General features: G+C 38.9%; 1 protein-coding gene across 2 annotated transcripts in view; it reads left to right on the forward strand.

The window, feature by feature from the left end:
* Positions 1 to 4,021: 4,021 nt before the first annotated feature.
* Positions 4,022 to 12,413, forward strand: part of mta2 (metastasis associated 1 family, member 2) — a 65,063-nt gene continuing 56,671 nt past the window's right edge. Inside the window, exon 1 of one of the 2 annotated variants that reach the window (XM_028803833.2) lies at positions 4,022 to 4,366. In XM_028803833.2, coding sequence (XP_028659666.1) covers positions 4,339 to 4,366 — 28 coding nt within the window. In that variant the 5' untranslated portion in view covers positions 4,022 to 4,338. The remainder of the gene's footprint in view (positions 4,367 to 12,413) is intronic. The other variant, XM_028803825.2, reaches the window with a different exon arrangement.

The following is a 12,413-nucleotide window of genomic DNA, read 5'->3' on the forward strand; positions in this document are numbered from 1 at the left end:
TGCCCTTATAAAAGGATCAAGTGGAATCTCTTCAGGGTTCATCATGAATGTTTGCACACCTGAAACTAATTGTGTCAAATATGATCATGCCCATATAAGTAACTGCTATTTAATGTTTTTGTCTGACAGATCACTGCATAGTGACACCCATACTGGAGGACACTGGTATAAATCAAAAGGAACACTTCTTAAGATGTAGGCTTGTGAGAATAAAACCAGTAAATCATGTAGTCAAAGTGAATACTCTTGTGGCTTCTACAAAACATGTTACATAAAATACTGGAACAACTTATAGCTGCTCACTAACTAAATCAGTCTCTATCTGTCTGGCAAACCGCAGTTTGTGAGACTCAAGGACTGTGTTTCTGATAAGGACGTGAGCAACACTGGAGCACCACAAGGATCTTCTCCTTCTTTCTCCCTCTAGAGCTCTGAGTTCACTTCTCGCCAGCCCAGTGTTTTCTTTTTTTCTTCCTTCTGCTTCACTAGTAGGTCTCCCTATGATACTTTTTGGAAGACAGGGACATTCCTATTCCCTCTAGCACTCCATGGTGTATCTGCACCTCTGAGCCTTTATCAAAAATACCTGTTTTATTTAACACAAATAAATAACAATGTGGGATAAACACAAGGATAACACAAAGCACTCAAAGAAACCGAAATGAAGCAAAACCTATCTGCCTATCTAAATGGGTTGTGATCCTCTGTCTAATGCATGGAATGCCTAGAGCACTTACCCATCAAAATGTCCCACACCAAAACACTTGCTGAACCTCCTGGCTTCTGTCTACGTCACACCAGTCAAATGTTTGTCTTTCCACCTTTCTTGTCTGCACACTTAGTAATGGTATGCCAGTATTTTTGTGCCTGCATTCTTTGTCCTGTACTTCATGGCTTATGTAATGTGCCCGACTGTTGGCGGTGGTCACAGATGTATCTTATCTTCAAGTCATGATGGTGTGCACCTCACGGAGGTTAGTGTGGCTGTGACACTGTGTGTTTTACAGTCTTTGACATGGTTATCAGCAGTTCCGCAGGCACATGCGATTCTGTTTTCTTGCTTGACATGTGGTGTGGTTGCTTGGCAGTCATTCTCATGTCAGCTAAGTCCCACATGCTGCCAAGAGAAGGAGTCACAGCCGAATCTCCTGGATAACCACAGGCCAATGCATGGGTCATGTTGCGTGTGTCAAGGCATTTAAGTGCCGATTAAGACCAAGATGAAGTTTCAGGGCCAGGGGTGTGCAAAGTCTTGCGTGACATATAGCTTAGATAGATAGGAGGTTTTAGTATAATAACATACTGGCATATGAGCATCATAAATATATAGGTATTTTTAAACATTATAGATTGATGGCTGACTTGAACTTCATTACAATAAGTTTACTGTAATTCAAAGCATAGCTGCACACAAGCCTACAATCAACTGTTTTTGTTAATGGTTTATACTAAAAGCAAATATGTTCTGATTTTGTCAGGTCCCTTTCTCATTTTCACTCTGATCTACTTCTTTGGCATGTTGACAGGAGTAGCAACCTCAAAAAGCAACGTGCTCTTCAGTATGTCAAAGACATTTCATTTCCTTTCAATTTAGACAGGGGGTCAATATAACTAAAAGTAAAATGCAAAATTGGAAAGTTGGTTATGTTATTAGGAATATTAACAATAAAGTATAATGATTTAATGACACTGTAAATACATTTAGATAGCTTTTCCAACAAACAACTCTTAGTTGTAGTTAGTTTATTCTTCATTCATATTCTTTATCTTGTTTTATTTTCCTAATGGGATGTGCTTGTGGAGGTAGAACAACAGGCTTCACAAATGGCGTACAGATACGTAATAGGAAATGCTCAGGCACAACATGCAGCTTTAGAGGCGATACATCACCTAAATGAACTTTAGACTGTACAAGGAAAGTGCAGCCTCCAGGGAAGACCCACTGATTTATAAATCGCACTCCAAGCACATCATACACTGTCACATTAAGCCAGGTTTATTGTAATGTGTTCATAGTACAATAACAATCTTACTCACGTGTCTTCTCAGAACAGTTGACAGTAATACAATACCAATAAACAAAACACACACACATAAAGCATGCAAGATATACTGTATATACACAATTATGTACAATACGAGTTTGTTTATATATGCACGTACGCTACATATATAATGTATATATTTCCAGACATGGGTGCTTACGGGTTGTTTTCAGGACTCCACAAATGTTAGTCCAGTGACTCCATAGCGACAGGTGACATGGTTGCTAACTCCTTCTCTTTCGACCTTAAGAGCTGAAGACTATCAGTCACAAGACGACTGACCTCACTCCCCCTTGGGCTCAGATGTCCCACCTCCACCAGTATTTAAGAACACTTAAGAATGGAAGTCGGCGCTCTCTCAGAAGAGACCTGCTTAACTGCTAAGCATTGTCTTTGGACAGCAACAATTCCCATGATTTATTTTGGTTAATTCTTCTGACCTTTATCTTCTTTTTATTAAATACGCTTTTACCGTGGAGGTACCCTAACTCTTCAACTTGTCTTGTTTGGTTATGTTACAAAAAATATACTGTGTATACATACACACACACACCCACATATGTGTATATGTATATGTGTTTGTACACACTGTTGCTCAGCAACCACATAACCAGTGGATAGAAACTCTCCCTGAGTGTCCTGGTGAGTACATGTCAGGGTCCTGAAGGAAGGAGTGAGATAAAGAGCTGTGCGGGATGGCTCAAGTCTTCAGTAATACTGTTAACCTTTCTAAAGCAGTGAGTGTTGCACATGGCCTGAACAGGAGGAGGCAGGATGCTGATAATATTCTGGGCTGCCTTCCACACCCTCTCACAGGAGATAAAGCCGGAATTCTAACACTGCAGCCTTAATACTACTTTCTGCATTACTTTTCACCAGATGCTTCAATTCCAAATAGCAGTGTTTTGATATTTTTACAACACAATAAGGGTTAAGTGGATTGGTGATGCTAAACTGGCTCTAATGTGTATGTGTGTGTCTGTGTGGTGTGTGTGTTTTTGTTCACCCTGTGATGGACTGGCATCCTGTCCAGAGATGGATCGTGCCTTGTGCCCTATGCTTATTGGAAAAGGCTACAAGTCCCCAGGGTCCCTGCTCAGGATAAAGCAGGATTAAAAAGGAATGAGTGAATGAAAAAATAGTTGACAGTGCAATTGGATGAATACACAGCAGCCTCCAAGCCTGACTCAAGAGTAACATGGTATCTGTGACACACTCAGATTATGCCTTATTGCAATATTTTGATCCATTTAGCTATTAATTGACTTTGAGTCACTATTGCTATCTGGAGTCAGTATTAATAGGCACAAGGTGCATACCACTACTGAAGTTCATCTTGAATACGCCCCACACATATACCAAAACCGCTCATTTTTGTCATTGAGACGAGGCTGAAGTAAATTATTTAAAAAAAGAATTCCAGAAAGTGCAAATTCGGGAAGCAAATCGAAGACCCTGGAACAGATTTATTTAACCACCTTTTGTTATTTTAGTCAGTGCCATTTTGCTCTTACATCTAATAGGATTTTTTCTTTTCCATATTTTATTTATCTTCAGTTCGTTATGTGTCGTAACCTACCTTTCTAGCCTTCCGGGGCTAAACTTTGCTGCTTTTCCTCTGACGAGAAGCAACACGAGCAAGTGACAGTTAACCTGAAGGCGGCGTTCACATTGTGACCGTGTTCGGCATTGCTCAGATGTAAGCCACGCCTCCACTGACGTTACCGGGATAGCCGATGGTGGTTCCCCCCGTCACTTGCAAAGGGACCCAGTGATGACGTCGAACAGCTACCTTGTTCGAACAACTTTTCCGGAAATGCCCGAACGTGACGTTGAGCATTTGAGCGGAGATGACCGAAGATGACGACTAGGCTGGCGGCTGGGGAGGGGAAAAGTGGAGACAGCGCGACGCACGTGAAGAAGAGGAGGATGAAGCTGGGAGCGGAGGATGAGAGGAAGAGCGGTGTAAGAGCGAGCGAGTGACTGAGAGAGAGAGAGAGAGAGAGAGAGAGAGAGAAGCAGGCGGGATGTGCTGTGTGTGTGTGTATGAGTGAGTGAGAGAGAGTTTGTAACGAACCCCGCGACAATAATAAAGGAAAACACATCTTAAGTGATAAAAAGCAGGAAACACTTTAACGGAAACTAACTTTTTTTCTCCGTCGCAACTTGATGTGCATGGTCTCCGCTCGTTTGTAAACGACGTGGCCGCAAAAAAAGGACGATTCGTCAGGCTTTGAATATAAAGGGGATTCCCTGGCCTGGAGAAAAGAAGAGTTAATACACGAAGCCGAGAATGGCGGCCAACATGTACAGGGTCGGGGGTAAGTCGATTCCGGCAGCCTATTGTCGTTTTTTCTTTTGATATATGATGGTTATGTCTTGATGGGAAGGCATAACGTAGTATTCATAATTTTTCAATTCTTCGTGAGGTTAAGTTCAGCTGGTTCAGTTTAATCAATGGGTCGAGGCGTGTCTTTTTTAATAGAATTTAGGCCAGATTTTTAGTCGCATGTGACTTTTATTCTGTCTGAGTGTCATATTGTAACTTGTATTTTATTTCTTTATAGAAATGATTAGTTTATTTTTTCAAAAACCGGAGAAAGATTTCAGCCACCGGCATTGGTACTGTTGGACTGTGTAGCCGAAAGCCGGCCGGTTTAATTCTTCAACCTTGCTTTTTTGTAAATGCACTTAATACCGCCATATATGAATAAAATAGCGTGCGAGCAAGTTGCACGGAAATAAAAGTTTTAAAGGATCATTTGGATTTAAAATAATTTTAAAACGTATACGATCGAGTTGCAATCGGACAGATGCAGCGTTTCAGAGGTGTTTGTGAACTGGATTGCTACTAAGACAGAAGCAAATGAGCGGTCGGACCGCGCCAGCTCGCCAGAATTCATCGTACGGCAGCTGAGCCTTCCTACTCATCACCCAGGTCTTTATTCTTAACTTTCACAACCAGATGGTGGTGGTTTCAACCCATCCACCGTCCGGCATTTAGGTCATCTTAGCGGAAGGGGCTGATTACAGAGTGGGAGATATGTCAGTGGTCTTTTTTTTGTGTGTGTATTGAGATCCATTACTCTGTACACCTATTGACGTGAATGATTATGGCGTTGATATGGTAGCGTTATGTTTGCACAAGGGTTATTCATTTCTTCGTCCAGCGACATTTGAATTTTGTTTTCCTTGTCATTTCAAATCGGAATATGCGAGTAGTCGTGGGGACCATCACGAATGCACCATACTGCATAATGCGTGCGGGGTTTGAGCCGATCTTGATTTTAATACCTGGTGTCATTTTAAGGCCCGATTAGCACATTCTTGTTTCGTCTTCCCCCAAACCGTCTCAGATTGATATTGTAAGGGCTTCGCAAAGCACCTCATATTGTGCCCCCAATTTTATACACACGTACAAATCGACTAACCTTGTCAATGTCGGAATTTCGCAATGATCGAGGAGTTTGGCTTTTTATGCATAAGTAGGATAAGTGATTTAGATTCCCCTTTGTTGACTAGACAGATTTGTGGTGGAATGTGCTCTGTAGAATTTTGTTACTGTACTTCCTGTTTCCTCCTCATGGTTGTCTTCCATAAAAGCCCGAGTGCATAGTCGGTGAGCTGCTACACAAGGACATCGTTCTCTCCTGCTCAGTAGCCTCACCAGAGGATGGTGGCACCGTCTTGATGTAAAGGCAGCCGTTATATTACTTGTTTGACACAATTTCACCAACTCCAATTCACAGAGCAACACCATCATCTGGTGCTTTAAAATGGTCATATTCAATTCAGAGCATTAAGGTAAATGTAATAAAAAATAGGTAAAGAGACGAAGCTTCAACTAAAACAAGTCAGTAGATAGGATCCTGCAGGGCTATGGTGGCTTCAGATTATTTTATTCCTGTTATTCTGCTGACAGCCAAAATGAACCCTTTTCCTAACTGGACTCCTTGCTTGATGTGATTTTGGTTGTGGTCTTCTTAGAGATAACCGATTAAACAAGTGCTTGGATGATGGCCTTGTATTTGAATCAGACTTTCTTCTTAAACTCAATAAAGTAGCAGAATCAGGCTATTTTATTTGGTAGATCACACCTTTACAAACTTCTATACAAAGCCCACAAAATAAACATCAAAGCGAAAAAAAAAATCTAAAGGCAGTAAATAATAAAGCTCACAAACAAAATGAAACGATAATACTTTACACTGCTAATCTCATATTTTCAGTACAGTAGTGTCAGAGATGAAAGTGAACACTTGCTGTCACAATTACACATCAGTTATGCAAGTGCTGACTTTAGGGGTATCCTCAGATTCTCCTAAGCACCTGCAATGCAATCCGCTGGTTCAGAGAATGTCCTAATAGGTGGGTATCCTACACAAAGAACCTACTTTTAACAATAAGTAGTTAAGGGAATCTGGCCTGGCAATGCAGGGTGCAAGACAGGAACTGGCTGTGGACAGGATGTGATTCTACAGTGGGGTAGGTACACTGACACATTCCAGTCCTGCAAGCAGATTCATTTGGTAATCAGTCTGATTGCATGTCTTTGGACTGGAATACCGGAAGAGTATTCTACCTGTGTTCACGTGATCAAGCACACCACACAAATAGGGCACCTAGTGGACTATAGGACCTTCAGGCAATAAACCTGACTACAATTTAACCCTTACTTTGTGATGTTCTTTAAAATGTAATAATTCTTCTCAACATGGTCAGAGTGCTGGTCAGGTTCGCCAAATAGTTTTTTTTTTTTTTTTATATTTCTGTCATTCATTTTTGTGTCAATGGCAAACACCGCATGAGAGAATAAGAAGCTGCTGCAGAAGTGAATAAAAAAAAAAAAAATCTACTTTGACTTTGTGAATAGTATCTTACTTTGGTAAAGCAAATATTTACACTGAACAAACATTTTAACCCACAAGGTTGTCCTTTCTGTGTCTGCCACTATCTGACTCTAATTAAAGTTCATCAGTGTTTGCTTTAGTGTTAAAAATAAGTGAATAAAACATTTGCTAAATTATGTATAAGCAGAAAGCCATATATGAAATTGCAAGCCAAATCTGTAGTGGACATTTGTATTCTATCAGTAAATGCGTCTGGCATGGTCTGGTGGCTAATTCTTTCAACTTACACTTTAGGCTACCAGTTTAATTCACACCTCTGACTTGTTTTGTCCTCCAATTCATAGAACAAAATCCCCAAGTCCGTATTCGTAAAGTGCTGAGATGATGGTTGGTATGGAAGGATAGAAAAAAATTTTAGAAAATAAAGGTTGCTTGCCTACCTGTGGTAAAACATTTTGTAATAAGTAGATGCTTAACAATGCAGGTTGTTTTGCAAAAAAAATAAATAAATAAAAGGAAAGATTATTGTAAAATAAACCGCGCATTTTTGTTATTGTGGAAATCTACAGGTGCAACAGAAGAATTACTAATTCTGACATGGATGCTAACCACACAGATGTACAGCTTGGAATTGGTGCTTAACATGAACTGAAGTATTAGCTCAGTTGCGCAAATAAACCTTGAGCTAAATTGATGTTTCTCTTTCCCAATATCAGTAATATCATGTACCGCATATACAAGTTAGTTTAAAAAGAGTGTTGTCAAAGCTGTAGTTTAGGTAATTATAAAATGGAAACTAGAGTACATCCAGAATCATGTTACAAATTTGCCTGCCTGTACTGCAAAAAGAAAAATGCTGAAAATTGAACCGTACTTTTTCACTTAAATTGTTGATACTGGTTAATCCAATTTAAGGTCACAGGAACCTGAAGTAGAGAACTCTTTATGCATGTTTGACTTTTAGCTTAAAACAAGTTACTCTATCTATCAGATTGCTTGTTTAATTACTTTTACTGACTTTGCCTTTTGAATTTTCTCACTCTCCCCCACTATATTAAGACTATAAAAGAGTGCTTCATTCAAACCTGTAGAAAAGTCTGAAAATGCGTCCACATTTAGTTTGGTAAAATTCTTTGTTGTTGTCATGTCAGAAAATATGTTGGATTGAGTCTCAGAGGTGATAGTTGAGTTTTACTGTAGCGTTTATAAGTTGAACGTGTGACATTCGTGCTGAATCGGTAAGTTGGTGATATATACACTTTAAATTTACAATGTCAAGGTCACCTGGACACATCATCTTAAGAGAGGAATATTGACCTTCTGCTTGATGGTGAATGCTAATGTGACTTGCAAGCACCTTGTAAAACACATCCCACCACCTTTTAGATGTAAAATATTCAAGTTCACATTTCTCGTGTGTGTGTGTATATATATATATATATATTTATATATAACAAGTGTCCAGCTTCACCCACTTAATCCTTCTGTCAGAGTGGCAATAAATACATATTACAGGAAGAACAAGCATTTATTTGATACTTCAGTTTATTGTCTATTGATAAATATCTGAGTATTTATTTCAGGCAATGTGTGTTCAGCTCATTCCTAGATCAAACAGAATTCTTGTAATTGGAACCCTAACTGCTTCATACGCTTCTGCATGTTTTTATCCTCTACATGTTTTGCTTACGTATGGTAGGTTTTAATAAATATGCACTTTAAATAGAAGTAGCACAGTCTTTTTTGCTAATTCTGTTCAGAAGGGGGAACCACAAAGTTGAATATTTTGATGTATTGCCCTAGGACAGTTACCTTTGTATTCAACGTCACTACAGACCACTACTTAGTGTTTTATAGAACATTTGCCCAGCCTTGATTAAATTTACCTTCTTGACTCAGATGTATTTATTATTTGTTTCCAAAGCACATCATAATGGAATGAAACTAAGTTTTTGTAGGTAGCGTTTGACAAGCTCTCTACTCCATTGGGCCCTTAACCTTTGTCCTGGGTATGACATTAAGCTGCATCCAGCCCTGCAAGCAGGACCTCCAACTTATCTGTTTAGATGTTTTCAAATGCACAGTATCATAGAATATATAATTTGAATTACAAAATAAATCTCTTTCTTAACCGTCAAACTGAATGGGTGGAAATATTTGCATGATAATTTGCAAAAATTGTTGCTTATTTTTTTGGTTCCACTATAATATAAGCTAATGTAGGTTTTAATGTAGGGTATGGGAGGTAACATACAATTAATCAAACAATAACAGCAACATGCCCTGTCTGTTTCATTCTGTTTCATCCGCTCTTCAACTGCTCAGACATGAGTAGCACCTGCTGTTTCAGGTCCGATATCTCTTGAGGACAGGGCTGACCCACTGACATTCTCTCTCACACTCAGATGTATATCTTGACACACTTGAATTAGCAGATATCACCAAAGTAATGTTTACAGTGCATGTGTTGTCTTGTTCTAGATGTTAAACTTAACTGTGCAACGTGATGCTTAGGTCTGGTTTATACTGTACTTCATGCTCAGAATGCTTATGCACATGCATCATGGCTGCCATGCATTCCCAGTGTTCTTTCAATACATCTTCTGAACAGGTCGTGAGAAATTGGCGTGACACGTTCATAAGTTGCAGTGCCAGCAAAAATATGGGGGTGTGTATGTGTTTTGGTATATGAAGTCCTCAACTTTGGTTACTATCAACTTGTGATCGCAAGCCGCAGTACCACTCCAACATCTGCATGCTTTAATGTTTGATGAATGGTTCAATGTGGTGAAGCAAATCCTCACACTTAAATGGTGACATACGAATGTGTTTTATGAATTTTTCATCCATTTCTTGCATAGGCAATACAAGCATTGCATATTTCCCATAATGACTTAATACTTTTAAAGGTCTTACATACCATCTTTTTTGCACCTTCGCAACAGCATCAGAATGCAAAGAATTTTTATCTTTAACATCTTTCTTCCCTCAACTCATAAGTCAGGAAACCGGACATTGATTTCTCACTTGGTGGAATCCTCCAATTACACACACAAGTCTAAACAACACACTGCTTGCATAGCAGCAACGTCCTTAAGTGCATGAATTGCGTAGTTTTCTGTATATCCCCGGCATTACAACCCCCCAGACCCCCTCCCCACAACCTTCACGTGCAAATGAAACACACCAAATTTGAAACTCATTCACTACGCATGTATAACTGTTTCAATTTTAACTGTGTGTGTATATATATATATGTGTATATGTATGTATATGTGTATGTGTGTGTGTGTGTATATATATATATATATATATATATATATATATATGTATGTATAATAATGAGAAGCATTTTGTTTTTTATGAAATATGTATTATGCATACATTTTCTGTACATATTTAGTTAAAGCATGTATGAAGGTAATTTTATTTATTTTAATATTTTTATGGTCACTGAACAATTAAGACTACAAATTTACATTTTGTCAATTTAAAAAAAAAAAAAAAAAAAGCAGCTAACTCCTGTGTTGTTTAGTTTAATTATAAAGGTACAAAAAGTTAACACTTTTATATAGATCATAAAGCTTCTACACATCTAGTTATGTGGGAGCATAGTGTAAAAAGTATTTTAAAAAGATAAAAAAAAGGAACCCTCTAGTTCAGTAACATGAAATAAGTGGGGGTTATATGTTCTATAAAAACCTGATCTGAGCATTTCTAGCAAAAAGATACCATGCAAATTTACATCAAATAAATGCAATGTTGGCTGAATTTTTACTAATGTCCATCCATCCATTTTCCAACCCGCTAAATCCAAACACAGGGTCACGGGGTCTGCCGGAGCCAATCCCAGCCAACACAGGGCACAAGGCAGGAACCAATCCTGGGCAGGGTGCCAACCCACCGCAGACGTTTACTAATGTGAATATAATAATTTATTAATAAATAGTATTGTCTGGGATCTTGCTTTTTTGATAGATACATGCAGATGCGGCAGCTTGAAATGAGTGAGCTCTAACCACAATACTCAAAACTTAGAAGTGTCTTTGTACCTGAAAAATGCATTGGATGAGCTCTCTGTAGCTAGTTGTAGAGCTAGCCCTTTTAAAGGCTTTGTGCTTACAATGCTGGAAATACATTTCAAAACCTTTATACAACATGTTGGCTACTGTAGCAAAAAATGCAGCCAACATTTACACAGTTCCTTTGGGTATCTTGTAAAGATCCTATAGAGTTGCTTGACGTGTTGTAGATAGTGTGGAAGTTGTCAAACTTTTTAAATACCCTTCTTCAGCATTCTAACCATGTTTTGTTAGTCCATGCTGAAATGCACAAGTCTGGATGTGCATCATCATACGTTGCTGTTCTGCTTCAGTAACAATTTGTAATAAAGAGACGGCAAAGTATGTTGGCCAGTGAGGGTATTTTGATGTCATTTTTGATGTCTTAAGGAGAGAAACTTTTTCATCACTGTTGTTCCTTGCCCAATTTAAATGTTCCACTGAATACTTAAAAGCCATGGTGAAGGAAACAGACCTCTTAACCTGTGTGCATCTTCACTAAATGTCAAACTTCTCCAAGTTTCTCTTACTTTAATTGCAACGAATTTGCAGAACAAAAGCATGGTCTGCTGTTGATATGGCTTTCCCAGTAGGATACAGGTTTTCTTAGTCTTTTTGGATTGCCGATTTTGTATGGCTACTACATGATGGTATTATTGTTGGTTTGAGACTTGGCTTTAAAAAAATAAAACCATTATTGTGGCTTTCCATCCATCCATTTTCCAACCCGCTGAATCCGAACACAGAGTCACGGGGGTCTGCTGGAGCCAGTCCCAGCCAACACAGGGCACAAAGCAGGAACCAATCCCGGGCAGGGTGCCAACCCACCGCAGGACACACACAAACACACGCACACACTGGGGCCAATTTAGAATTTCCAATCCACCTAACCTGCATGTCTTTGGAATGTGGGAGGAAACCCACGCAGACACGGGCAGAACATGCAAACTCCACGCAGGGAGGACCCAGGAATCAAACCCAGGTCTCCCAACTGTGAGGCAGCAGCATTACCCACTGTGCCACCATGTATTGTGGCTTTAGCTAAGCATAATGTAGTGATATCAAAATGCCAGTATGTTTGTTTTCGATACCAACCCCAGTGGAATTTTATAATGCTTGATACCTATTTGATACCAAAATACAAACAGTAAACTCTTTCACCGTCTTTTTAATGTAAAGTAATCCATTATTCAAGTGGGCAATATCATGGCTTCTCCTGTAACAGAATATAAAAGTACTGAGAGTAACAGAACATTTAAAATAGTGTTATATCAGACAAGTCATTGCCCAGGTATCAATTAAGTAAGCTAGCATTGACATTCATAAATAAATCAAATCAAATTACAATGCAAGACTTGAATTTAATGTGTGATAAACATGGGAATTCTCCTAGTGTAAAAACAAGAGATGGGGATGTTTTTAGCATAGGGGTTATAAAGAATATTATCATGGACTAC

Source organism: Erpetoichthys calabaricus, chromosome 1 (assembly GCF_900747795.2).
Source record: "Erpetoichthys calabaricus chromosome 1, fErpCal1.3, whole genome shotgun sequence".
NCBI lineage: Eukaryota > Metazoa > Chordata > Cladistia > Polypteriformes > Polypteridae > Erpetoichthys > Erpetoichthys calabaricus.